Source organism: Rhipicephalus microplus, chromosome 5 (genome assembly GCF_043290135.1).
Source record: "Rhipicephalus microplus isolate Deutch F79 chromosome 5, USDA_Rmic, whole genome shotgun sequence".
Taxonomy (NCBI): Eukaryota; Metazoa; Arthropoda; class Arachnida; order Ixodida; family Ixodidae; genus Rhipicephalus; species Rhipicephalus microplus.
Genome location: NC_134704.1, coordinates 8,288,866 through 8,316,690, shown reverse-complemented (window position 1 = coordinate 8,316,690; position 27,825 = coordinate 8,288,866). Strand labels below are relative to the sequence as shown.

At 46.4% G+C, this 27,825-nt stretch overlaps 1 protein-coding gene across 1 annotated transcript in view; it reads left to right on the top strand.

The window, feature by feature from the left end:
• Window positions 1-27,825, top strand: part of LOC119175053 (structural maintenance of chromosomes flexible hinge domain-containing protein 1) — a 274,681-nt gene that overhangs the window by 40,119 nt on the left and 206,737 nt on the right. Inside the window, exon 10 of the mRNA XM_037426232.2 lies at window positions 972-1,068. Within this exon, the coding sequence (XP_037282129.2) occupies window positions 972-1,068 (97 nt within the window). The remainder of the gene's footprint in view (window positions 1-971; window positions 1,069-27,825) is intronic.

Below are 27,825 nucleotides of genomic sequence, written 5' to 3'. Positions count from 1 at the left end.
GTGAGGTTGCTGGTATTTCACAGTGTGGCAGTTGAGGACTGGGATTCTTTTGCGTGCACTTACACTACACAGCATGCGGGTCTCCAGCATTTCATCTCCATTGAACATCGAGCAATGTAACCACTGAGCTTCCGCAACAGCAGAGAACACCTGACACACCTCATGTAGTTTCCTTGCCTTCTAAAAAACAATGAGTTACATGCATCTCATAGTGTTTAGACTTTCATAAAATATTATTAGGAGAGGCTGGTGCATCACAAACACGCTTGACACCGACGCGATCATGTGCAGAATGACGATCAAAAACAAACACCCCCCCCCCCCTATCCACAAAGTAGGGACGATGATAAAGCTTACTGAAAAAGAAAAAGTGCCTCCTGAACCATTTTGTTAGCTAGGGAAGAGCAGGCATGGCCTCGCAAACTAGAAGACTGTGTGCTCCTAATTTCGGAGCATACACAACAGGCCACTGAAACAAAAAATCCAACATGTCAGCCTTTTTAATGTTAAGTGGAGTGGCACGAAGCAAGCGAGTTAGTCTAATAAGTTGAGATTTAAATCATAAATTCGTTAAAGAAACAATCTATTGTGAAAGTGTATTGAATCTATGAAAACCTTGGTGCTTGGTGGCACATTTATGTAGTCCAAAAGATTCGAGTCAGAATTTTCGGAGTCCGAAACATTCATTGGTGACTGTATGACTGCTTTTGCTTGATCAACTTGCTCAGAGATATTTTCAAGTGTATCGCATTGGTGCTATTCTCGATACTGTTTAACTCTGCCATGTTGTCGAATTTCGGAATTTTTTAACCCAGATTGGCCCAGAGCACTGATGAAGACCGTTAAAAAAAACCTTGACAAGGTGGTGAAATTTGACAGTGTTGAGAATAGCACCCCAATGCCTACGCTGTAGGTGTGTCATGTTTGGGCAAAGTTACCTGACTTCAAGAGTTTCTGTCTTTTTATTACAGGCATATTTATCACTATTACTTGCATGGTCCAAATGGAAATGTTGCCCCAGATGAGGCTAGCCGCGCACCATCTCCATACCGGCACATCGACATAGAGGTAAACATGTTTTGCGCTATGCATCCTCCATTGGAATAGGTTAAAGGAGTACTGGTGCAAAATTTTAAGGGGGGAGGCTACCCTGGAGACCGAACTTTTTTATTTTTTAAGATATCTGGATGAAACTTTCAGGGGTTGTTCACTACAATAAAACTAGCACAACTGCTAAGTTTCACGAAGCTGTGTTTCTTAGTTCCAGAGTTATTGAGGTTTAACTGGGTGCTTCACATGGGTGCCTGAGGAAGAGTCGTGAGAAATCCCAGGACATAGTAGAAAGCTGAAATTCATTGTGGTCATTCCTTGATAGCTATCCCAGGGCGCCACAAAGCCGTTTTTTTAATTCCCCCCCCCCCCCCCCCCAAATTTTCACGCAACTTTGAATTTCATGTAACCAGTAATGACCAGATTCATCAAAAATTAATTGTTTATTATAAATTAACAACACCAATTTTCAAAAAAAAAGGAGCTTGTTACGCCCTTGCAAGGTCATTCAGGAACAGAATAAAAAAAAAACGGCACACAAATCTGATGAACGGTTTTCGAGTTCTTGCTTTCCTCAGCGCCACAACTAGCAAAAAAATTTGTTCTGAGAAAACAGGCCGAGAAAGTTCAAAACACGTGTTTTCTTCAAATCCAGCACAGTAACTAGAAGTGTCCTGGCGCACTCTTTTCTTCTTTTGCCTGGCCTCCATCTTCTCTTGGTGTCTTTTAGAATTCTTTTTTAGGCGTAAAGCGTCTTTTTCACGAGCTCGCTGGATGGCCAGATGACCTGGTTGAAGTCCAATGAAGTCCGATATCACTTGGGTTGCTTTGCAGCAGCCGGCATTGTAGTGCAGCACTGCTTCATGCAGTGCTGTTTCTACTGCGATCAAGGATGAGTGTTGTTCCTTCGGCATCAGAGACCACAGAATGGAGTGGAATGATTCTGATGCATTTTGCGTCTTCGCTCCCAGGCAGCGCTGAAGAAGCGACTTTTGTGACAGTCTTTCGTAGATGGGCAGCATAGCTGCAGCGACATAGTCCGGTAGGCTGTGTTTATGTTTTGGCTGTGGCTCACGCTTTGCCTCTGCAGCTCTATGGCGGCACCACGATTGAGCCCCCTCTGGGCAAAGTTCATGGTGAGGGTCCTGGTCAGTCGATGTGACGTGGTGATATGTTGCCATTACTGCACGCTGCATGGCTGTTAGGTCAGTTGAATTGTTTCTCAGGGCCCAACCATAATATCCTGTCAGCTTTTCAATGAGGGCTTTAGTCAGCTTCCCCTTCCCACTCAGTGGCTTATCACTTTTCTGCACAATGTTTCGAAGAGCACTTCCAATCCTTTTCTGAACATGGTTCAGACATTCTTCTTTTACAGTTGGCACTAGCCCGTACACATTCTCTTCTGTGAGGGCAGCGAAGGTACGGCTGTCTCCGTCGGACACAAGAGTGGTGTACCGCAGGCCATGCTTGGATACAGACCGCCCAAAGAGAGTCAAGCCTGCCTCCACTTCCATGCTTCCCGATTTTGCGTCTGTGTTTTTCTGGCAAATGTGGTGCTTCTGCCAGCTTTCGTATGCTGCATCTCCAGGTTTGGGCCCTGTTTGGCATCCAAGGCAGTGGTTTGAAAGAACTACAGCATCCAAGATGAGACCTGTAAAGAAGTCAATTACCGATCCCACTCCGATGTGTGATGTGTGACCCCGCTTATGCCATGTGCCATCGTACACTACGGTGATGTCCTTGCAGAAGCTGGGGTCCATTTCTTTATATGTTTTGATCACTGCTGTGGCAGAATCAGCATAAAACTTCTCCAAAGCGGTGGCCTCTGGCTTCCTGAACGTCTCTTTCAAGTGCTTTTGAAACGTCTTGTGGTGAAGACCTCTGTAAGAGACGTTCATGGCAGCCCAAAAGTCATTAAGAGCTGTTTGCCCCTTGGCTATTTGCTTTATAGCCATTATGGCACGGACATTTACATCGAAGGCCTGCGTGTCCTTTTTGCGGGGTGATGTCCATAATTTATCGACGGTGCCACAAGAGGCGCACACGACTTCGAGTTTTGTTGCAAGTCCAATCTTGGTGCTCTCTCGGACAGTCATAGCACCTTTCAAACATTCTTTGCACACTGTGCGGCTAAGCACGACGTTAAAGATGTTCATTTGAACGAGCGAAAAATGTTCGCCCTCACTTGTCACTGCAGGTGCAAGAGCCGGCTGCATCAGTTGAAATTTCTTCTGCGTCGCCGGCGTAGACTCGAGTTCAGCGCGAACGGCGTCACGACGTTTCGCATTCGCATCGATTTCTTCCTTCGTTAGGAAACGCGTCCGCAGATGAAGCGACGGTCCACTCACGCTCGATGGCGGCACCGATTCAGACGAAGTGCTGGGTCCGGCGATATCAGAAGCACTCGATGTCACACTGGATGGCATCGATTCGGAGCACGTGTCGAGCCCGGCGATCTCGGAAACACTCGGTGCATTTGCGGCTCCAGTCACACTCCATGCGTCGGATTCTCGACTGGCGACAGCCGACAACACAGTTCCGTCGCTGCAAGCGTCTACGCAGTCGGCACCCGCAGCAGAATAGCGGAATTTCGATGATCGTACAAGCCGCATAGCGCGCCTCCACGCACAGGACTTCCGCACTGACTTCGGCTTCGTTGCCGGCATCGCCCGCAACAACAAAGACGAAAGACACAGAACTAGTGCAAAAAGAAAAAAAAAACAAGAGAAAATGATCGAAAAGATAGCACAAGGCGAAGAGCGGCTCGTAAGCAGACGTCTGTCGAGGCGGACGGAGGAGAGAGCAACAACGAAGCGAGCGCGCTGGACGCGCCATCGAGAGCAGCGACCGACCCCGCTGCTGCACAGCAGCCAATGGCGGGCACGCTTTCTCCCGCGAAATAAGAATGCGCTGCTCTAGCCAATCAGCGCTCCGCATCGCATCGCGGGAAAACGCCAATAGCGTCTCAACTGTGCTGCCGACGCCATTTTGCAAGGCGGCGAACGAGAGAGAAAGAATTCACGGTCAAAACAACACCAAGATGGCGCGGGACGACCGCACGGTCCGGAAATGGCGCGCGCGCGAAGTTTGGTTTAATTTCGGGATTCGCGCCTGTTTTGGACGCCGCGGCGGCTTCGAAAATAGTATTTTTTTTGCACTTTGCGGTTGAATTAGGTGCTGATAATTACAGAATAGGTAGTTTATGAGACATACAATCCAAAAATGTGGTTTTTCAAAAACCGACTTTTTCGCGATTTTTCGGTTTTCAAGGGCCGCGTCCCCCCTTAAAGGTGAGGTGACTTCTGGGTTAGATTTGTTTGTGTACACGCATCATGCACTATACAGCAATGGCAAATATAGCCTAGAGCATAATTAAAACCGATTTTAAAGTGCATGTCATGCAATTGTGTGCAAAACATCCCACCTCACATTGTTTGAAACAAGCAACAACCACATGCATCACAAGTTTGTGTTAGCTGAGACACTCGTTGCCAGTGGTCGTTCTAGTAGTAGACCTTTTTAACGAAAAGAGAGAGCACCTCCTTTGTGGACTTCCATTGGAGTACAAAGGCTGGCGCTATTGCCTCGGCAGTGTGCTTTCACATGATCCTGACGGGATCATAGCAGCACTGAGGGATCCTTCGTTGAAACAAGCTGTCAACATGGTTGCTAATGTGTTGACGACTGTGTGCTCACATAGCCAGCTATGTTCACATGGAAAACCGCCCAATGGGTCCAGCCGCACTCAGTGCTCTCTTATACCCAAACTTGATCTGGGCACAATAAATTATTTTTGAATAATGAACTGCCGCACGTTCAGGCGAATGAAGTTATTAGCCATGGTAAGTGTAGTAATTAGCTACTCATTAAAATGGAAAAAGCGATACAGTGGAACTTCGATTATGCGTTCCCCGGTCCTGCGACGACCCGCGTTTTACGACGAATTGGCTTGGTCCCGGCAAAACCCCCATAGAACTTATGTATTGAAAACCTCAATTCTACGACGCAATTTTACGCCGGCCCCGCCTCGTACGACGCTTAGCTGGACTGTTTAAGGGGAAAAAAAAAAAAAAAAAAAACTACGATGATGCTCGCAGGCTGGCACGCAAGCACACTGCGGCCGGATGAAAAGAAGTCGGGAAACCGAGGAGCCGAGTTCCTTCCTCCGCACGTTCTAGCACACTATCCGCGCTGCCACCACAGGGCCTTTTCAATTTTTCGACACGCTGTCGGCCATAGCTAGCCAGAGCCAACGTTATCCAGAGCCAGCCAGAGCGCATTCATTTTGCTTAGTCGCATTGCACTGCGCACTTCCGTTGGCGCCTTTTTTGTTTTGTTTTCTGCCTTCGTTTGGGTGGTGAGCAGGTAACATGGCAGATAATTTCGAGCTCGCTTTCTAGTATGCGATAACTTTCACTAGATTTTGCGTCGTTGTACCGGACGTGTTGAACTGCAATTGTTGAGTTTGTCTACATTTGGGACGGTCGCGGGAACCGGAACTAGCTGCTGTCTAGCTACCAGAGGGCTGGGGAGTTTTAGCCCCTCGCGTTTATCGAAGCTTGCGCAGACCTACGTGCTTGCAAAAGTCGAATGGGCCCACTGCCTTGTTGCCTTTCAGCCATTCCTTCACGTATTTGTCTCATCGGTGGGCTGTGCGCCGCAGCTCCTGCGTCTAGTCCGTGCAAAATTTTCAGTATTCGGACATTGGTGTGCGAGGAAGCTTTCGCATTCTTGGTTGCGAGTGCTGCGTCTCGCAATGTCGCGGAACCGAATACCGCGACATTGCGTTGCTGGATGACATTATCGAAACTGTGCGCCCTGACACTGCGGGAACTTCGGACGAGGAAGAGATGGATGACACTTCAGAGGCTGGTGCGTCCGTTCCGACGTACGCGGATGTGTTGTGCTACGTCAACAACATTCGGCGGTTTGCTTGCGCACGCGACGTGATCGGCGACTTGCTGCCAGATGTCGCAGCTCTCGAAAGAAAGCTGATGCATCGTGGCTGGGCAAACTCGCAGAAAAAAATCACAGATTTTTTTAAAAGGTGAGAATAAAGATTAGTTCACACCTCCGATAAAAAGCGTGGTTGTCATTTTTTCAAGTAATTTAATCTACCTTCATCGAAGCAGCGTAGATTTGTGCCGTGGTTTTTCTTACGCATTATGTAACAACTGTTGTGTGGCAACAACGACCATCAGTGCCTATATTCTTGGTTATTCGATTTTACGACGCCCGGATTATACGACGATTTTGCGTGGTCCCCTAAAAGTCGTATAATCGAAGTTCCACTGTAGCTCCAAATTTTTGTTGGTACTTTTGTGGAGAAAAAATGAACTTGAAACAACTATAGTAAAGGGGTTGTGTGGCGACACTGGGTGCCCATGAGAATAAATTGATGACATTTGATAAGATGATATGTAGAGCGGTGCAAATAGCAAAATTTTAGGTGCAAGGCGAATCCAGATACGCTCAAACCTCGATATAACAAACTCAGATCTAACGAAATATTGGGTATAAAGAAGGGCAGTAGAATATGATAAACGGAAATCGCTTAAACGGAATTAAACAGAACAGTAGCCAGTAATTTGGTTGGTTTTGTATTCAGGTAAGGTAAAAAAAACTTTCGTTAATCGGAACTAATATTTGTGCTTCACCGTGTAAACGGAACAAAAAATAGAACTTCTGGCAGACCCATTTCCATAAGCATCAGCCCTTTCCGGTTCTGAATGTTATTATTTTTTTTTTCCTTGTCGTCGTAAGCCTTGTCTCGTTGGTAGTCGTCGCAACAAATGCTACATTGCGGTTCTTGATCAAGTCATTCGGTCTATTTTCGAGTTGCCTAGGTTACAGCCGCATCGTTCCTGCCATCGTGGTACCTATTGTGCTTCATTACCGCATTGGTGTCTTCCAAATTTGGTGGCTCACAAGCGCTCGTGAAGTTGAGGCCTCGCCACCGTTGTTTCAATGGCGACGCAGAAGCGGGCACACCATGCGCTGACATTGGAAAAAAATATGGGCATAATTCTCGACTTCGAAAGTGGCTCATACTTGAAGATTGCGCTCGCGACGAAGTACGGCATCTCAAAAAGCTGCCTAATGAGGATCCTGCACGACAAGGACAAGCTACGAAATGCCTTTGAAACTTCGGGATTCGGGCCCCAGAAGAAAAGTCTGCGTCACGACGACCACAAAGAACTGGAGAGGTGTCCGGTTTTGTGGCCTAAGAGAGCCCGGAGCCAGAGTGTTCCCATCAGCGGGCCACTGATCCGTGCCAAAGCAGAATAGTTTGTTCTTTAGCTCGGGATAAAGGACTTCTTGTGCAGTGAAGGTTGGCTGACAAGGCTTAAAGAAATGGCCTCGTTTTTCGCACTATTGCGGGAGAAGCCCCAGCAGCTGACGAGACTGCGTGTCGCGACTGGTGGGCAGGACGACTGCCGGAGATAATGCAGCAGTTCAAGGACGATAACATATACAACATCAATGAAACCGCACTTTCTTTAAGCTCCTGTCATCAAAATCAATTCTTGAAGGTGAATTGTGCACAGGTGGCTAATTGATCAAAGACAGACTGACTGTTCTTGTTGAAGCAAATATGTCGGGCAGCAACAAGTTGAAGCTGTTTGTGATAGAAAATCGAAAAATCCTCGCTGTTTCAAGGGCATGACTACCGTGCCCGTCACTTACGAGTTCAACTCGGAAGCTTGGATGACCCAAGCCCTCTTCAGCGAATGGCTGCACACAGAGGACACGAGATTTTCGTGGCAAAATAGGAAGGTCCTTTTCCTCATTGACAACTGCCCTGGACATGGGACTGTAACAGGACTTAAATTGATTCAGTTGGAGTTCTTTCCAGGTAACACCACAGCACTGCTACAGCCCATGGATGAGGGAGTTATCCAAGCCCTCAAGTCGTGCTTCCGCAAGGGTCTCTTCCAGAGGATGCTCCTGTGCATGAGCCAGGATAAAGAGTACAAGCTGGATGTTCTTGGTGCTGTTCAGCTCATTGCTGATGCCTGGAGGCAGCTGACTCCCACAAGCATAGCAAATTGCTTCAGGCATGCAGGATTTTCTTCAAGTAACCTGATATCCGACTTGGAAGACTTTGAATGTGACAGCGAAGATGCCCATGAAAGGCAAGAGGTAATTGAGCAGTGTGCTTTAAAGAAAATCACACTGGACTTCGATGAATATGTGCAAGTTGACAGTGGTGTTGCAACTTGCCCTGACAACAGTGTGCAAAGCATTGTTGACGAAGTATGCGATGAGGAGGAGGAGCTGGAAGAAGACTGAAGAGGTAGCAGCCACTGAAGTTACTACACTTCATGGGGCAGCGTCTGCTGTGCTTTACATAAGGAATTAGATTTTTAGGGAGCCAGAATCAGAAGTGTTTCTTCAAAGCCTAAGTGATATGGAGAAAAAGATTCTGAAGACGAAGATGCAAAGACTCAAACAGAAGAAAATTGATGTATTTTTCAGTCCACAGTGATTAATGGCTGCATGATAAACTTGTGAACGCTATATAAAAACCTCATGTAATTTTCTTGCTTTCTAAAAAACAATGAGTTACATGTATCTCATAGTGTTTAGACTTTCATAAAGTATTATTAGGAGAGTGTGCACACATAAATCGACACTTTTTACACCTCTTTCAGCAAACGGAACTCCTGTTAAATGGAACAAATTTTTCTGGTTCTTTGGAGTTCTGTTTGCTGAGAGTCTACTGTAATTGAAGAATAGCCTTGCAATAGATATAGTGTTTGGATATAACAAGCCTTTTTTCGTGCTTGATGTAGCTTTGTTATAATGTCGAATCTCGGTAATTCGAACTCGAAGGGGCCCGAAAGTTTGTTCGAATTAAAAGAAAAGTTCAAATTAATGAAAGCTAAATTAACGGAGGGCTCACCATGCAGTGGCGTGTGTGCATTGAGTTAACACACGAGGGGGAAGTTTCAGAAGACTTACATTTTTCACAAATTACAGGACACCCGTCTTTAATTGAAGTAATCGGTGATGCACGTCTGCACACGTTTGCCTTGTAGCGAGTTGATTTCACGCACAGCTTGCAAAGCATTTCTACTTCAGCTTCAGCATTCTCCTGGCAAAAGAAGTTGCGCACGGCAATGTCCAGCGCCGACACTCTCTAAAGACAACAACGACTGTGTCTTTGCTACACAGCCGCAGTGTGGCCAGCACGTCACGAGAAAGGAGGAGCGAGCGTCTCCATGCGGAGAGAAACAAATTGGCATTTGAGAAAGAACCAGCACTCCATGGCAGCTTTTTTTTTTGCTCTTTTCGCGCGCGACGTTTGAAAGAAGAAAGGTCTATGTGGCAAGAGCGGGAAAGGGGAAAGCGGGGCACCGGTGCGTGGTAGAAAACCAACACCTCTCTTTGTGCGCGGCGCTGAAAGGAGAAGGGTCTTCACGTAGCAGGGACAGAAAAGGGAGAAGCATGGCACAGGTGCGTTGCAGATTGGCATTTGAGAAAGAGCAAACATTCCGCCGCAGCCTTTTCCTTCCTTTTTTTTTCCTTCGCGCGCAGCGTTAAGGTGTCGGAGGTGCCGCTGCTGGATTGGGTGTGGTGCTGAGAGCATTTTAGAGCGCGGCATGTTCAAGTTAACTGTCGCAAGTGCTTGCGCGTTCGAATTACAGGACGTTTTCACCCTTGGAATACACGTAGCTTTGACGGGACATCAGTGGGAGTTTGAATTAACCGGAAGTTCAAATTAAGCGTGTTCAAATTAATGAGATTTGACTGTAATTAGGTGTGCAATAAAGTTAGAGTGTGAATAGAATAGAATCTTTTTCAAATAGTTGTTGAATATTTGTTTAATATGTACTTTTTGACTGCTTCGAAGTGAAATTTTTCCTTTGCAAGGTCGCCTATATTTTTCAAGGCAAATTGAAATTATTTTTGTTTTTCTGAGCTTTTGAACAGCTTAAAAATGATAAGCGAAAAATTTCAGGTTGATAGCATGCTTAGGTTCTTGAAAAAAAAGTGGGACGTTGTGGGAATTGAGGCCGGCCCGCTGCCTTTGCGCGGGCTTTGCCGGCTCTTTCTCTGTTCTCATGTCCGGACATGCCTTCCCTCCTCCGCTGTCTGCTGCGCTGGGGGAGCGGAGTGACGTTTAACTCCCTCACCCGGTAGCGGATGTTGACTATGGTGCCGCGTGCGAAGTCTCCTGAGAGGTTTTCGTGCACTGCGTTGGAAGCGGGAGAGACCTCTCGAGGTACGACATGGGGTAAGCACGCTTTTTTTTTCCGTGCGTCAGCTCCCTGTAGGGCTCGTTCGGACTTCGCCAGCAGCGCCTTACGCCTGCGGCGAACGCTTACCTTATGTGCCCTCCCCCCCCCCCCCTTCCCAACGTTAGGCCGAAGAGTGGTACGGTATCCTAGTGCGTGGCCTAGCTACGCTGACCCGTCTCCCTCCGAAGCCAACGCGAGCGCCTTTGCCCTCGCTCGAGCGACCGGGCCTTGGTCCCGGTGTCTCCGTGGATCACCTTTACCGCGGAGACGTGCTCGTGGCACCCTGTATAGTACTTTTATGCCTGTGGCGCGGATAAGCCTATTTGCTTTCCCGCCGCGCCTTCGCAATAGGCTGTACTGCGTTTGGTGTTGCCACAGACAATAAAGTGTTGCGACTTTGAGCAGTATCGTGTTCTCGCCACGGCGACGGTTAACGCGTGCCCTGCGGCTCGCTAAGACCGGACCCACGCTAGGGGCCGTACTCCTTCGGGATACGTGTCCACTGCAACATATATGTCCCATTGGTGTAATCAGGCCCCTTGAAAAGTGGGACAACACTGTCACATTGTCTCGTGAAGGTACTTTCTCAATTTCATTTGCGCGCTTACTTAGAGTGAAAGGCACTAAAACAAGTTGGACAGAGCCGCAGCTTGCAAGCTGCACATGTGAACTTTGTCCGGACCTCATTTCGAGTTCCTGAACACCATCTGCACCTTCTCCGTGAGATTCCTTTTGTGGACTGTGGTCGTCGAGACTCCAACCATCTTCTGATCATTCTTCTGACCCTGCTTGTTTTTTCGAAATGGTGCAGGCCTAGTGTACTGCCTGAAAGTATAGTGTACTAGAATATGGGGTAGTGTGTTCAGGGAGGAGCCGTGGCTGCCCCAGTTGGTATCGACAACCGCGTGATGGCCCCACCTTAGCATGGGCTGTCACCTCTCGCATTGCTCCTTATGCATTTCTGTGCTTTGATATTAGTAATAGCAGGGGTATAACGTCCCAATACCACCATATGATTATGAGAGACGCCGTAGAGGAGTGCTCCAGAAATTCGACCTCCTGGGGTACTTTAAGGGGAGATGCGAGTCGAAAAATCACGTTTTTAGCGAAATTTCTCGTATTTCTGATTTTTATTGCATTGTAATCTTCAAACCTTCTTCTTTCATCTGTGAAAATTTCAAAACTAAGTTCGAACCGCAAAATGCAAAAAAATGTGTATGAAGGCATCGCGGTGGCTCAAAATTTCGTGAATTTGCGCCGATATTGGCCATCTTTGACTGCGCGCTGCTCCCCGTCGCAGTGCCGCCTGCCATCGCGATCGGTTGGGAAAGTTGCGTCCGGCCTTCTTCTTACAGCTCCGACGACCGCCAGTTTCATACGTGTGCAAAAAAAAAATAAATAAAAAAACGAGGCCTTTTTGTCACGTGTTTTGAGCGGTTTGAAACGCGCGGCACCCTATGCCGCATCGCCATTGGCTACCGAGTCATTGTCAGCTGTGTTGGTGGCAGCCATTGGCATTTGGTCCGTTTGATTTTCTGCGCGTCTACGCATATTTCCGCGATGACAAGCCTGAAAAAGTGCAACGTGAGACCGCAGAAGTTTCGAACGAAGCACAAGTTCAAGGGAAGGCGGCGTAAAGCGCCCCGAACGACGGCGACGAACGAGAACGCGCCTATGTGTGCTAGGCCTGACGGCGGCATCGACGAGTGCGCGAACGACAGTGCCTGCGGTGAAGGTATTGACGCTGCGCTTTCTTTCGTCAGTGCTTCGGAAAAGAAGCTCGGCTTCTCTGAAAAAGACGAAAGACAGCGCGATGAGGTTTGTGCAACGACAGTTTTGTGCGACACCCTCTTGCTGACGGCACTTGTGGCAGGTGCGGCATGCCCTGCTTGCGGTATTCAAAAACTTGCCGTTCGGGAGCCGGCAGAAAAGCGCAAGGGACTTTCGTCGCTCCTCGAACTTCATTGCGAAAACAGCGAATGCTCAGCGACTGTTCTTTCGTGCTCCTATACGTCACTGCGTGTTACGGCGGACGGCAGCAGCCGAGTGAGCCAACGGTACGACAGTGGGAGCTCCCGAGATAGTTTCGCTGTAAATGTGAAGGCAGTGGTGGCTGCACGCCCTGTCGGCATTGGGCATGAGCAATTGTCGAGATTTTGCTCCATTATTGGACTCCCAAAGCCAATGCACCACCGAGGATTTTTTTCGATAGCAAAGAGCGCTGATCCAGAGAGTTGACGAAAGAAGTAGCAGGCGAAACTGATGTGGCTGTTATGTTCAACGGCACTTGGCAGAAGAGGGGCCACAAAAGCCACAATGGGATTGGCGCAGTTATCTCCTTAGATACTGGCCTCTGCTTAGACTTCGAGGTCATATCAAATTACTGCCTGACATGCAGTAGGCACAAGGATATGGGCCCAGACGAGCAAGTGTGGCAGGCATTCCATGGCCCAGTCTGTGAAAAAAATGCAGACTGTTCCTCCCATGCCATGGAAACGGAGGCTGCAATGCGCATTTGGCAGAGAACATTGACTTATGACACCCCACTGCATTTCATGACATTCTTGAGTGACGGTGACAGCAAAGCATATAGTGCAGTTGCAGAGTCAAAAGTCTGTGGTGCTGTCAATATAGAAAAAGAAGACTGCACTAATCATGTGGCCAAGAGACTTGGCACCGTGCTACGGAAGCTGCATGTGTCATTACCACGAGAGCAGAAAATGAAAGAGCCAGCCATTCAGAAGCTCCAAACATACTATCAGATTGCCATAACAAGCAACAGGGGGAGTGTACGGGATATGTACACTGCAGTATGGGCTTCGTACTTCCACTCATGCTCTACTGACAATGCTGGCAGCCACAAGTTTTGCCCTGCGGGAACAGAGTCGTGGTGCAAACATCAACGCGCTGAAGCACTTGGTGAACCTGCACCACGCCACACACCTCTCCTAACAAAAGCACAGGGATTGGCTGTTTTGCCCTTTTATAAGCGGCTAACGGATGAGAAGGTCTTTGCTCGATGCATCAAAGGGAAAACCCAGAACGCATCGGAATCCCTGAACAGCAAAATTTGGCTACTTTGCCCCAAGACTAAGTTTGTCTCCCGAACGGTTGTCGAGACTGCCGCAGCTATGGCAATCCTGTGGTTCAACAAGGGTCATGCTACTTTCGAGCACATCCTGGAAGAGCTCAACATACTGCCATCTAGAGATCTAGTTACTTTCGGTGATTCTCGTGATGCGAGGCGCATCAAGAGAATGGCCGAGCGTCTGACAGCAGAAACAAGGGCCCACAGTCCTCGTGGAGCGAAAAGGGCACGGCTAGAAGAGGGTGCTCGCAAGGACCGTGAGGGCACAACCTATGCTGCAGGACAGTTCTAGTAACTTGCAGTGCTTTTCGAAGTTCTGTTGAACATTATGGCCAAAGATTATGCATTTCTAACAACTCTGTGATAAAAAAAAAGTTTCAAACTTTCAAATGCGTTTTTCTCCTTTTGCAGTTTTGTGTGATCTGTGCTTCTTATACACGCTAGTTCGTATACTTTTTTTTTTTTTATTTATAAATACTGCGATCCTTCAGCTGAAAGATCATGGCAGGGTGGGAAAAAAAAAATGTTCGAGAATCGGTACATACAAAAAAATGATGAAAACACAATAAATCGTACGATTTGAATATACAAGGCGAAGGTTCACAAACGCTTATTTCAACAAATTTTTCGAGTAACATAACACATAATAACGTAACACGTAGAATACGGGTTATAGACTAACACAATAATTACAATAAAACAAATAATACAATGCAATGTGTAGTGATGGTTTAGGCGATGCTGTTTTCAAACAATGACAGTTTCTTCTGTAAAACGACATCATTTGTCAGGCTATTCCAGTCATTAATAGTTCTAGGGAAGAACGAATACTTGTGGCAGTTAATCCGTGAAGGTAAAGGAGTTATCGTTTTACTATGTCGCTTGCGAGTTGCGTAACCGGAAGAATACCGAAGAATGCCTGCATTGTCAACATTTAAATGACCATTTATTAATTGATAGAAAAACTTAAGCCGGCAAGTGCGGTTTCTGTCCACAACGGGTTGCAGACCGCTTTTTACCAATAATTCAGATACGGATGTTCTACCGTAGGAGTTATAAATAAAACGTAAGCCCTTGTTCTGCACTTTTTCTAATTGATTAATGTTACGTTTAGTGAATGGATCCCATATTATTACAGCATATTCCAACATTGGACGAATGAGTGTTTTATATGCCAACATGCGTACAGACGGGGTAGAATATTTTAAGGATCGCTTTAGAAAAAAAAGTTTCCGTAGACATTTACCTGTAGTTATATCGACGTGTTTGTTCCAGTTTAGATCATTAGTTATCCATACTCCAAGGTACTTGTATTCTGCAACTTCTGTAAGATTGACGCTATTTGTGCCGTACTGATAACATAAAGGATTTTTCTTTAGTGTTATTTTCATATAAACAGTTTTGTTGTAATTAATTGACATTTGCCATTCCTGGCACCAAGAGACGACCTTGTTGAATTGATTATTGAGCCTTATCTGATCTCCAGCAGTTGATACCTTCGTGTATAATACACAATCATCAGCATAAAGCTTTACACTTACAGAAAGGTCATTCATTATGTCATTTATATATAATAGAAAAAAAAGAGGTCCGAGGACCGAGCCCTGAGGTACGCCTGAATCCACAGGTAGTTTGCTGGAACAACTGTCATTAAATGAAACAAATTGTTGCCTGTTTTCAAGATACGCTCGTATCCATACTATAAGTTTCGGATTTTTCAAGATATATTGCAATTTATGAAGTAATTTTTTATGTGAAACTTTATCAAAGGCCTTTTGGAAGTCCATAAAAATGGCATCTAGCTGTTCACCTTCATTTAGTGCGGTAGCAAAATCATGGATGGTTTCAACCAGCTGTGTAGTGGTAGAATATCCACGTCTAAATCCATGCTGCGCTTTTGTTAGTACTTTGTGTTCATCAAGAAATGTAACAATCTGTTTGTGAATTATGTGCTCGAGAATTTTACAAGCTGTAGAGGTTAACGAAACTGGTCGATAATTCTTTATTTGAGTTTTATCACCTGCTTTGTGTAGAGGCTTAATTCGGGCAATCTTCCAGTCCTCAGGGAGTACACCTTCGTTCAAAGACCTAGTATATAACACACACAAATATTTCGCGCACCACTCTGCGTACCGTTTTAAGAAGGCATTCGGTATCTCATCTGGTCCAACAGATTTCTTAACATCCAGATTTAGCAATAAATTAAAGATACCCTCTTCAGAAATAGTGACATCTGATATTGGTGGTAGGTTCGCATCGAAAGGTGGGAGATGATTATTATCTTTTGTATAGACGCTGTTGAAATAGTTATTAAAGGCCGTACAGACAGCTTTTTCATCACTCTCTAATTTTCCATCTAAAAGAAATACATCGGTAGAGCACGTGCCCGGAGTGACCTCTTTCCAAAATTTTCTTGGACACGTTTTAATAAATGACGGCAATTTTTCGTTAAAATACTTTTCTTTGTCACGAAAAGATTTTTCTTTAATTTCTTCATGTATATTGCAAATAGTTGTTTTTAAATTAGGACTGTTAGCCTTGTTCGACCTTTTTTTTAACCGTTTCAACTTTCGCTTCAGCTGTAACGTCTCTCTTGTTATCCAGGGATTGTGATTCTCTACTTTCTTTGTAATTAAAGGGATAAAACGCTGCACACAATCTTCAATCATTCTCTTAAAGCAAAGCCACAGATCTTCAACGCTACGATTACTTGCATTGAAATGATCATATTCAAAGGCCAGAACATCAATTATAGATTCATCATCTGCTTTTGAAAAATTGGGAAATTTCTTCACCATCCTCTGCTGACTAAGTTCAACTCCCTTTAGCTTTAGTACCACAGCCTTGTGATCCGATATGCCATTTGTGACGCTGCACAACATGCTTTCTTTTATATTGCCACTTACAAGATATATATCTAGGATAGATTTCGTCCCCTGATCTATTCTGGTAGGGTCGGTGACTATTTGCGTCAAATCATATTGAAACATGATATCGGATATTTGAGTATCCGCAGCTTGACATGGGTCTGATATAAACGTTTCCCAATTCATATTTGGCATATTAAAATCTCCCGCTATGATTAATTTATCTTCGGTTTTTACGTGACAATGAAGGTAATCCTTAAGCTTTGCGATAACATCAAGGGAAGCATTTGGTGGCCTGTAAACGACACCAAGAAGATATTTAATATTGCCAATATACACTTTACAGAAGATGCTTTCTATGTCTTGAACGTCTGGCATTTTTACGACACGTGTATTATTCCTAAAAAGAATAGCAACGCCCCCTCCCCTCCCATTTCGATCCTTACGGAACACTCTGTAATTTTTCGGCACAAACTCACTATCAAAAACATCATCTCGTAGCCATGTCTCAGTTAGTAATACAATATCTGGGTCATGTGCTAAAAGCATGCCTTCCAACTTCTCAGCCTTATTAACAATACTGCGGCAATTTACATTTAACACCACTAAGCATCGTTCATCTAGTTTCCCCGAACCTTAATTTGGTTAGATAACTTATATCTTGTATTCTTATTATCATCCCAGCAAAAAAACTTTCCATCAATGCTTATTTTGTCAAAAACTAACTTCACTTTAGATCCACTTGCACGCTCGCGCGACGAACTTTGCCACAACTTTTTTCTGATATCACGTACACGAGCGGAAAAGTCTTCACTTATCGACAGCTCGGTGCCCTTCAGCTTGGAACACCTCTGCAGAATAGCTACCTTGTCTCGGTAATCGAGTATTTTTATAATTACTGGGCGTTTTTTTCCATTCTTTTTTCCCAATCTGTGACATCTTTCTATGCCCCTGACATTCACTCCCAGCTTTCCCTCAAACAAGTCCTTTTTTATTGTTTCAGTAAGGTCAGCAGTCGTTTCATTAGCTTCTTCCCCTAGGCCAAAAACAATCAAGTTATTTCGTCGACTTCTGTTCTCTAACTCGTCAATTTTTTTGACCGCGAATTCAAAGTCTTTCTCAAGCTGTGTTGCTCTTTGCTTTAAGTCGTTTACATCTGTTTTCAGTTCAATCAAAGGTTTTGTCTGTATTTCGACGGAACTCATCCTTTCAGTCAAGCTAGCAACTTCTTTTTCGATTTTTTCTTGTTTTGATAAGACACTGTTCATCATATCAGTGATGTGTTTTTGTCCTGAAAGAAGCTGCTGCAGTATTTCTTTATCTGAAGGGCCTGGGTTTGCTTCAATATCCCCGCAAACTAACAAATCCACGCCAAAAGCACAAATGCATGAAAAAAAGCTACCAAGTGGGCGTGGCAGCAACACTAAAAAGCGGTTTTCACTGCGGTAACATGGCGTAGGCAAGTAGGAACTAACCTGCACCACAAAGACGAATGGTTTGGTGAGCATTTCGCCCCGAGTGCCGCTGCCTGGCCCACTGAAGTTCGACGGAGGTATGTGGCTTCTTATAGCCGTTGGAAGGTCCGAGGTTGCTGACGTCACCGATGTTGGCGCATGCGTCGGAGTCGGGACTAAGGAAAGGGCGGCTTCTTCGATAAGACAACGGTGACCACGCAGCGGAATCTCGATGCCGTGAAGCTCCTTCCAGCCATGTGATGGGTCTGTCAAAACGGATTTATATTCAGCAGCTTCCGTTCCGAAGATGGTCGCCACAACCTGCACCACAAAGACGAATGGTTTGGTGAGCATTTCGCCCCGAGTGCCGCTGCCTGGCCCACTGAAGTTCGACGGAGGTACGTGGCTTCTTATAGCCGTTGGAAGGTCCGAGGTTGCTGACGTCACCGATGTTGGCGCATGCGTTGGAGTCGGGACTAAGGAAAGGGCGGCTTCTTCGATAAGACAACGGTGACCACGCAGCGGAATCTCGATGCCGTGAAGCTCCTTCCAGCCATGTGATGGGTCTGTCAAAACGGATTTATATTCAGCAGCTTCCGTTCCGAAGATGGTCGCCACAACCTGCACCACAAAGACGAATGGTTTGGTGAGCATTTCGCCCCGAGTGCCGCTGCCTGGCCCACTGGCCAACAGTCATACTTAGAATTGTCATACCTCTATGAAATTTTGCACATAGCATGATGAAGGCCCATAGAGTGCAAGTATCTATTCAGATTGTCAGTGCTGCTTGATTATGTTCTTCAAAAATTACATAACATTGAAAGCCCTTGGCAACTAGAGCCATAGTAAATTTTTCTATCTTATTATTGTATTTCACCTTTTTACACACGAAATTTATATAGTTTTTTGCACTCTACAGTTCCAAAGTATCATAGTAAGCTATATCTGCATGCTTTATCTCAAATTTTTATAGGTCAGAATTGTTGCATAACAATGGCCATAATTTTGCAGTATCTGACCTGCATAAAGAAAACCAAGCAATCTACATGAAAATAAATGACATGCTTGAAAAGAGGAGAAAAAACTCTATTAGCATGCCAATTTGTGTTAAAATCAGACTCTTATTAAAGAAAATCGTTTTTCGAGTAGCATCTCCCCTTAATGTGCACCTAAATCTAGGTACACGCACCGCAGTATTTGCGCCACCGACGAAAATGCAGCCGCCGTGGCCGGGATTGGATCCCGTGACATGCGCTTGCATACGTCACGCTTAATAGTATTGTGTTTAATTGCTGACATGTCCGCAAAAATCTTTCTGAATGGGTGTGTTCGTACTGCATTCAAAACAAAACGAAATGTCAAAGCTGTTAGCGCACGGTCAGAATGCATGTATTAACAAACGACGACGAAACAGTCATCCCTGGGAAAACTGCCGGCAGTTTTTAAAGCTCGGTTGGTGAACGAATAAAAAATTAGGAAGATTGAGATATCGAAGGATCATCTATAAACCCGAAAGTTCTTTGTTATATTACTTCTATATCGAGTCGTATTCTGCACACTGCGACTTCCTTCGTTACTCGCGCAGCACCGTTCTTGTCGATAGTTGCATCATGCAATTGTAATTATGTGGCTAAGGTGGCAAAACTGCCATTTGATTGAGAGGCACGCCGCAGCTGAAGACTTGGGAATGATTTCGACAATCTTGGGTCCTTAAACGATTACGCGCCCGCCGAAATACTGCTGCTGTGGCCGGGATATTGCACTGTACAGTCAAAAGGAAACAACACTTGGCAACACTGTCAGACGGTAAGAAGAAACCCTTTATTTACGAGCGCGCATACTGCAGTGAGCAGTAACACTAATCAAGTTCGTCGCCATTCCGGGGAATTATCAGTTCACGATCACTTCATCACGGTGGCACCTTTATGAACACCGACTGATTTTCGCGTGCAGCTTTTTTTTTCCATTTTGCCTCTCGAGACTGGTTGACACCCTTCACGAAAAAATGAAGTCGTGACAGCACGTAAATTACCGCTCTCTTTGACACGAGATGGGGTGCGATCGAGCTCTTATAAATTGAAGGCAAACAAAGCTTGAGTAAGCGTTCCACCGAAGCTGCAGTCCCTGTAGTGTTTCCCACCTCGGGTTCGTAGTCGGCAGGAAGGTCCATCGATGAACCTGAATCAGTGGCCTCACCGTCAACACAGGCTGCTGCAGTTTTCTTGGAGATGATAGATTCGACCGCCCAGTTCTTCCGCTTTCTCGGAGGTCTTGGATGCGGTGCTTTCTTCGATAAGTAGCTTGGCGCGTTGGACAGTAACATCGGCACGGCGTCTGGCGTTAGCTCTGGTCTACTACGTGGTACGCGAACTTCTTCGCCATTTATAACGTGCACGTAGTCTCCGAGAATACATGAAGGCTTGAAGTGCAGCTCACATACAGAGAAGCTTTCGTTCAAAAGTCCCATCCTTTCAATGTAAATTCTGTTCCCAAACCTTCCTCCGTGCTTCGTCTTTGGGTGCAGCGAAAAGCGACGGCTGCTCACCTTTTTTTCAAAGGTGTACCCTGTTTCGCACCTAGGTGCAAATCAGTGTCGTTGCCGCCGATGACTCGGCATTGCCTCACTGTCGCGTGGCCAGCAAAAACATTGCCAGAAAAACCTAAAAACCTTCGTTAAGCGGGCGCGAACACAAGCAACAGGTCACTGAACAGCACCCGAGAAGGCAGAGCGGCGCGGAGCTGACAGTCCTGCCAGCCCATGCTATAGCAGCGCCCCCTTAAGAACCGTTTTTTTGTCCACGTGCGCCGTTTCACACGAAGCATGGTGAGAGAGGTTCCTCAACACACTACCCCATATTCTAGTACACTATACTGAAAGTATGTTCATTTATCAGTTGTCACCCTAGCACAAGACGAAGCCAAATAAAGCTTATGTCAACGTTGGTGTTGTGCTGTATGAATGCGTTGACGGCAGCTGCGTCAAAGAGAAAATAAAATATGCGGTACCATGACTTCTTGGAATCTCTGTCAGAAGTGTAGTCATTTCGTTTTTAACCGATTCTGTCAACAGTTTTCATCCACAAGTTGTAGTTTGCCACAGCGTTCGGGCAGGTTCCAGCCACCGAAGAGCCATTTGTAAGCTTTCGTGGTACTTCCACAGTTTCTGTTGGATCATGAAAGTTCAACAACAGGTTGACATTTTTGGTGTCGTGCCTCTGATAAACTGTAACCTGACCTTTGGCGTGCCAGATGTACTCTCCTTTCTTGAGCTTATTGTTTTGTTTTAGTTCCACAGGTACATCCTTTCTGTTCGTTCGAACAATACCTGCGGCAAGGAATATCCTCTTGCCGAGAGTTTCCATCAGTTCGGTGCACGTAAAGTAATTGTCGTACAACAGCTGCGTTCCAGGCTTTACTTTCTCCGACAGGAAAAGCATGAAATGGTCTCGAAGACTGTGGTTGGCTGGTCCTGATGTATGCTTTTTTTCACATACCTGAAATTGAAGCAAATGGCCTGTCTTCGAGTCTGCCCTGCACCAAACTTTATATTCACGCTTTATGGGCTTCATCTAACGGTACTGCTTCATGCCAGACTTTCCTTTGAAAGCGATCATGCTTTCATCACTGGACTGACAGGATGATAGCAAGTACTCCTCCTGGAAGCTCCTGTTCAGCTTATTGATGAGGGGATGCAGTTTTGCAAGCCTATCATAACCATCTTCTCCTTTTTTCTTTTCTTTACTGTGGTCGCTCACACGAAGGGAGTTCATGATGTACTGGAAATACTTGAACGACATCACTTTGGGAATTTCTTCAGCAAATCGCGGCTCCAATAATAGTAAGTGTAAAAGTGGTGCCTTGATGACACTCTCATCAGCAGAAGCAAACCAAAATAAGCTCTTAGTTGATCTTCTGTGAGCACAGCCCGATTTCGTCGTGTACTTTTCAGCACCAGCACGGTTAGTGTGCTCTAATATCATATTGTCACGTAAGAGTGAGGGTAACCCGAAGACAGGAGACCGGGAGGTTAGTAGAAATAGAAGGAGATCCGTTTATTTGGTGGACTTGCACCCACCAAAAGAAAACAGATGCGCCGGCTTAGCGGGTGGCGAACAGCGCGTTCGACGGCCATCGGGGAACAGAATGTCCCACTGGAACGCGAGGCGCGTTCACCATCCGAGATACAGTCGCCGTAGCGTCTGGGGCTACGGCGACTCCTTGCGGCATTGCTCCCCTCCTCAACGTAAGCATCGACCCGTTGCTTTGTTTAAAATAAAACCAGAACAAAAGGACAGCCTGTGCGAAAGTAAATGGCAAATAAGTACGAATCACGCACTCATAAACAAAACAAGAGGTGCAAACAGGGAGCCTCCTTTAGCGCGCATGATAGAGCTTCAAACGGGCGACGTGTACCACTTCTTGTCGTGCGCGGCGTCGTTGGGATGAGCTAGCCCCATCAGGAACCACTTCATAGTCCACTTCACCCACTTGACGGATGACTTTGTATGGGCCGAAATAACGGCACATGAGTTTTTCGCTTAATCCTCGGCGGCGAACGGGCGTCCAAACCCAGACTTTGTCACCTGGCCTGTATGTTAAATCGCGTCTCCGCAGGTTGTAGCATCTTGTGCCGTTTCGCTGTTGGTCTTTTATGCGCAGACGAGCAAGCTGCCGGGCTTCTTCTGCGCGCTGAAGGTAGGCGGCCACGTCTAGGTTGTTTTCATCGGTGACATTAGGCAGCATGGCGTCCAGGGTAGTAACGGCATCCCTCCCATGGACGAGATTAAATGGTGTCATTTTAGTGGTCTCCTGCACCGCGGTGTTGTAGGCGAAGACCACTTAAGGCAGAATTAAGTCCCAGGTCTTGTGTTCTGTGTCTACGTACATAGCGAGCATATCGGCAATGGTCTTGTTCAAGCGTTCCGTGAGACCATTTGTCTGCGGATGGTACGCAGTTGTTCTTCGGTGATCTGTATGACTGTAATGTAAGATTGCCTGAGTAAGATCAGCCGTAAACGCCGTTCCCCTGTCTGTTATTAGTACCTCAGGTGCGCCATGACGGAGGAAAATTCATTCGACAAAAAATTTGGCAACTTCTACGGCTGTGCCGTTCGGAAGGGCCTTAGCTTCAGCGTATCGGGTAAGGTAATCAGTGGCCACTATGATTCACTTGTTACCAGATGTTGACGTGGGGAAAGGTCCAAGCAGGTCAATACCAATCTGTTGGAATGGTCTCGACGGGGGTTCAACTGGCTTGAGAAATCCAGCTGGTTTTGTTGGAGGTCTCTTCCGGCGCTGACATTCACGGCAACTCTTGACGTACCGCGCAACATCTGAGGAGAGGCGGGGCCAGTAGTATCGTTCTTGAATTCTGTGGAGTGCGCGTGTAAAACCGAGGTGGCCTGCAGTGGGTTCGTCATGTAACGCTTGTAAAATTTCTTCTTTGAGGCTGCTTGGGACGACAAGAAGGTAAGCTGCCTTATTCGGTGCGAAGTTCTTTTTAACTACCACCCCGTTTTGCACACAGAATGAGGATATCCCACGCTTGAACAGTGCAGGCGGTATGGAGGCCTTTCCTTCGATGTAGTTGATCAACTGTTGTAGGATGGGGTCTGAGCGCTGCTGTAATGCAAAGGTGCTGCTGCTGATAGGCCCAAGAAAGGCATCGTCGTCTTCATGGCTTGGTGGTGCGCCGACAGGGGCTCTTGAGAGGCAGTCTGCGTCGGAGTGCTTACGACCAGATGTGTAGACTGCCTTCACGTCAAACTCCTGAAGCTGTAGGCTCCATCGAGCGAGGCGGCCAGAAGGGTCTTTCAAACTGGCCAACCAGCACAACGCATGATGGTCCGTTACGACCTTGAAGGGTGTGCCATACAAGTATGGGTGGAATTTCGAGGTGGCCCATACTATCGCAAGACACTCCTTCTCAGACGTGGAATAGTTCACTTCTGCTTTCGACAGTGAGCGGCTTGCATACGCGATGACGCGCTCGCAGCCCTTGTGCTTCTGAACAAGAACGGCACCTAAGCCGACGCTGCTGGCATCTGTATGTATCTCAGTTTCGGCATTTTCATCAAAGTGACCCAGCACATGCGGCGACTGTAAACGTTGTTGAAGTTCTTTGAATGCCTCACGTTGCTCAGCTTTCCATTCGAAAGGGGCGTCCGACTTGGTGAGCTGCGTCAAAGGGTCAGCAATGTGTGAGAAGTTCTTGACGAAGCGCCGGTAGTAGGCGCACAGTCCTAAGAATCGGCGCACAGCTCTCTTATCTTGCGGCTGAGGAAACTGTGTGATAGCGGCTGTCTTCTCGGGATCTGGTCTTACGCCATCTTTGCTTATAACATGGCCAAGGAACTCTAGTTCTTCATAGGCAAAATTGCATTTTTCTTGCTTCAGTGTCAGCCCTGATGACTTAATTGCGTCCAGTACCGTCCGGAGCCTTTTCAGGTGGTCGCTAAAGTTGGAGGCGAAGACGACCACATTGTCCAGGTATACGAGACATATTTGCCACTTGAGACCTGCCAGTACTGTGTCCATTAGACGCTGGAAGGTTGCTGGAGCGGAACAAAGTCCAAATGGCATCACTTTGAACTCATACAATCCATCCGGCGTGATGAAGGCGGTCTTTTCTCGGTCTCTTTCATCAACCTGAATTTGCCAATACCCTGTCTTCAGATCAATGGACGAGAAGTACCTTGCATCACTAAGACGATATAAGGTATCGTCGATCCTTGGTATCGTCGATCCTTGGTAAAGGGTACACGTCCTTCTTGGTTACACTATTCAACCGTCGGTAATCGACGCAAAACCGAAGACTTCCGTCTTTCTTTTTGACAAGGACGACTGGTGCCGCCCATGGGCTTTTCGATGGCTGAATTACATTGTTGTGTAACATTCCCTCAACTTGCTCTCGGATGGCCTGATGTTCACGTGCCGACACACGATAAGGGCTTTGATGGAGAGGGCGGATGTCTTCTTGTGTTATGATTCGATGCTTTGCCAGAGAAGTGTGTCGGACCTGTGAAGAAGTGGCGAAACAGTCGTCATAACGTCGAAGTAGGTTCTGGAGCAGTTGCTGCTTGCATTGAGGCAAGGAAGGGTTAATGTCGAATGACAGCTGCGAGTTGTGGCAAGGAAGGGTTAATGTCGAATGACAGCTGCGAGTTGTGGGTCTGTGGGGTGATGGTCACTGGATTCGAAAGGGCGAGGGTGTCACTGACTTCCGCGATTTCATCGAGAAAGGCAATGGTCGTGCCTTTGGCCAGGTGACGGTGTTCTTGGCTGAAATTTGTTAGCAGCACTGGGCCCTGTCTGGAAGTCCGCAATGCCTCTTGCGATTGCGATATCACGGCCAAGCAAAAGCTGTATGTTACCTTCGACGACGCCATGAGCATTTTCGGCAGTACCAGTGGTTACGGAGATTAGGGTCGTTGATCGGGGTGGGACGCTCACGTCATTCTCGAGCACACGGAGGACTGCGCGATTATGTGGTGCCGAGTATGAATTTATGGCTTCATCCGAGGAGAGTTTGATGGATAATCGGTTCCGAGTAGAGCGAGCTGAGCTGAAACGGGTGGTTGTATTGCCAAGTCCGGGCGTCCAGGGTCCTTTCTATGGTGTGCGCTTCTTCAGTAAATTCGGCGACTGTTTTAGGAGGGTTCCTTATGAGACCGGCGAAAAGCGACTCCTTCACCCCTCGCATTAGGTATCCGACCTTTTTGTCTTCGGTCATGTCTTGGTCCGCTCGCCTAAAGAGACGTTTCATTTCTTCGACGTACACGTTCAGGGTCTCATTGGGCTGTTGGGTCCTCGATTCTAGCAACAGCTGGGCCCTTTCTTTTCCCATGATGCTGGTGAAGGTCCTGAGCAACTCATTCTGCAGAAATTCCCAGGTGGTCAGTGTGGTCTCATGGCTTTCATACCACGTTTTGGCGGGGCCGTCCAGGGAAAAGTAAACGTATCGCAGCTTCATTTCTTCATCCCACCTGTTTATGGTAGCCACGCGCTCGAATTGGTCGAGCCATTCTTCTGGGTCTTCAGCGGCATAACGATGGAAAGTTGGGGGCACCCGCGGCTGCTGCAGCATGACAGGGGTAGGTGACTGCGGGGTGCTCATGGTGGCTGTGGAAGCGTCCTTTCGTGGTCGCGTGGGTTCCGGTAGCGGTCCCAGCTCAGGTGGCAGGTTTCGGAGGCGGCGACTGCTTCGAGTATCTGTGTCTTCAGCGTCCTCGTTCTCTGCAGTGGCTGTTTTAAGGTCGTTTTTGTGCATACCCCGCACCTCCACCAGATGTCACGTAAGAGTGAGGGTAGCCCGAAGACAGGAGACCGGGAGGTTAGTAGAAATATCAAATACCTCGGCAATATCAAACAGCGGCAATATCAAACACCTCGTCGTCAAAATACCACGCGAAGCAATCTACTGCACGCGTCACCGCCTTTTTCGTGAACACGGGGTCCCATGATTTCGGACTCTCGAAAGAAATGTTTGGTTTATTTTCATTTCATTCTTCATTCTTCACTGATATCTTCTTCAACAGCAGCTGCTTCGAGATTTATTTTCATTTCATTCTTCATTCTTCACTGATATCTTCTTCAACAGCAGCTGCTTCGAGATCAGTTTCTATTACTTCCTGGTTGGCTCTTTTTCTGCTTTTTGAAGTTTTTTGTTGATGTTTTTTTCGTTTCCCTTTCGATGGCCCAGGTTTATCTTCGTCGCCATCGAGACTCGAGTCTGGTGGCGCGAGCTCCGGCACGAATTCAGCTTCACTACTTTCTGCCTCATCCCCACTTGTTTCAGATTCGTCTGGCAAGCTGAAGAATAGCTCGAGTGCCCCTTCATGTGAAAGGGAGTCCGCTGAAATTAATAAATAGAGAAATATGTCTGAACAAAAAAGTTAGTGCCAGTTAGGCCTAGCGAAACGCCCATAAAATTTGGAAGTATGCTGGGACTGACCAGTATATCTAGCCTCCAAACACTCCGATTTGCATAATATTGGCACCGAAGCGTGCGAAAAACACCTGCCGAGAAGGGAAAAAAAACAAAATCTTAACATTTATCCTTAACCATTGTAAATCCAGTCCTATGGGAGCGAAAATTCTGAACTCCACAATGAAAACAAGACAAATTTCAAATCATCGGATCCACAACACCACCTGTGTAACCGCATAGAAACTGCCGCAAAAAACATTATGAGTGGCCGATAATCTATGGCAGCACATTGCTTTGGCTCCAAGTTCGTCTAGTTTTAACAGCGACAGTGTTTTTGTCAGAGTAAAAAGTGGAACGTTTTTATCCCATTATACCTCAAAGGGTTATAGAAAAGAGATTGCAGAAGGCTCTTAAGCACATTTTTATGCGATTATAACATGGAAGGGATGGTGTTCCCTAGTTGTTTCGAGGCAATGCAGAGACTAAATTGTAGTTATTTACGCGATTTCGTGAAACCGGTGTGGCGTCACAACACTTTACACACAAAGGGAAATGACTCTTCTTGCTACACCTGTCACATCAACTTCTGTGGAGGCCCAAATGGGTGGGCAAGGATGTGCTCTCTTCGAATTTGGAATTGCTAATCTGCCCTGTAGATGTTAGTGTATAACAACATCTGAAATTTCGGATGCTGAAAATCTTTGCCCGATTTTTTCGGACGTTCTGGTCTGGAATGGCAATAATTAAAGCACCCTTCTCTGCCGCATAGGTTTTAACCAGCGCTTTCGATAGTCAATTCGTTTACTACAATTGTTGTGGGGCCCTAAAGGCAGCTTTGCCGCAATATCAGAGTGGGCTGACATGAAGCATATTATAAATATGAAGGGGCATTTGTAGCAGTCTAATGCATCTTCATGTTTGAACCAGCCTTTTCTTGAGTCGTTCTTCTTAGTGTCACTAACAAGATCCTGGAGAAGAACCCCTCTTCACTAGATCCCAGGGCAATGTTGTCGAAGCCGGCTGAGTGCATTGAAGGCTTGAAAAAAAAGTTCTGGATGCACTCATTCTTGCAGAGAGAATGAATGAGCATTCAAGGGACATTGTGCTTGCTCAGTTCATTGAGCTGTTACAGGAGCACAAGCATGAATTGCAGATTTCTGAAAAGAGTTCACATGCACTTGATAAGTTCTTC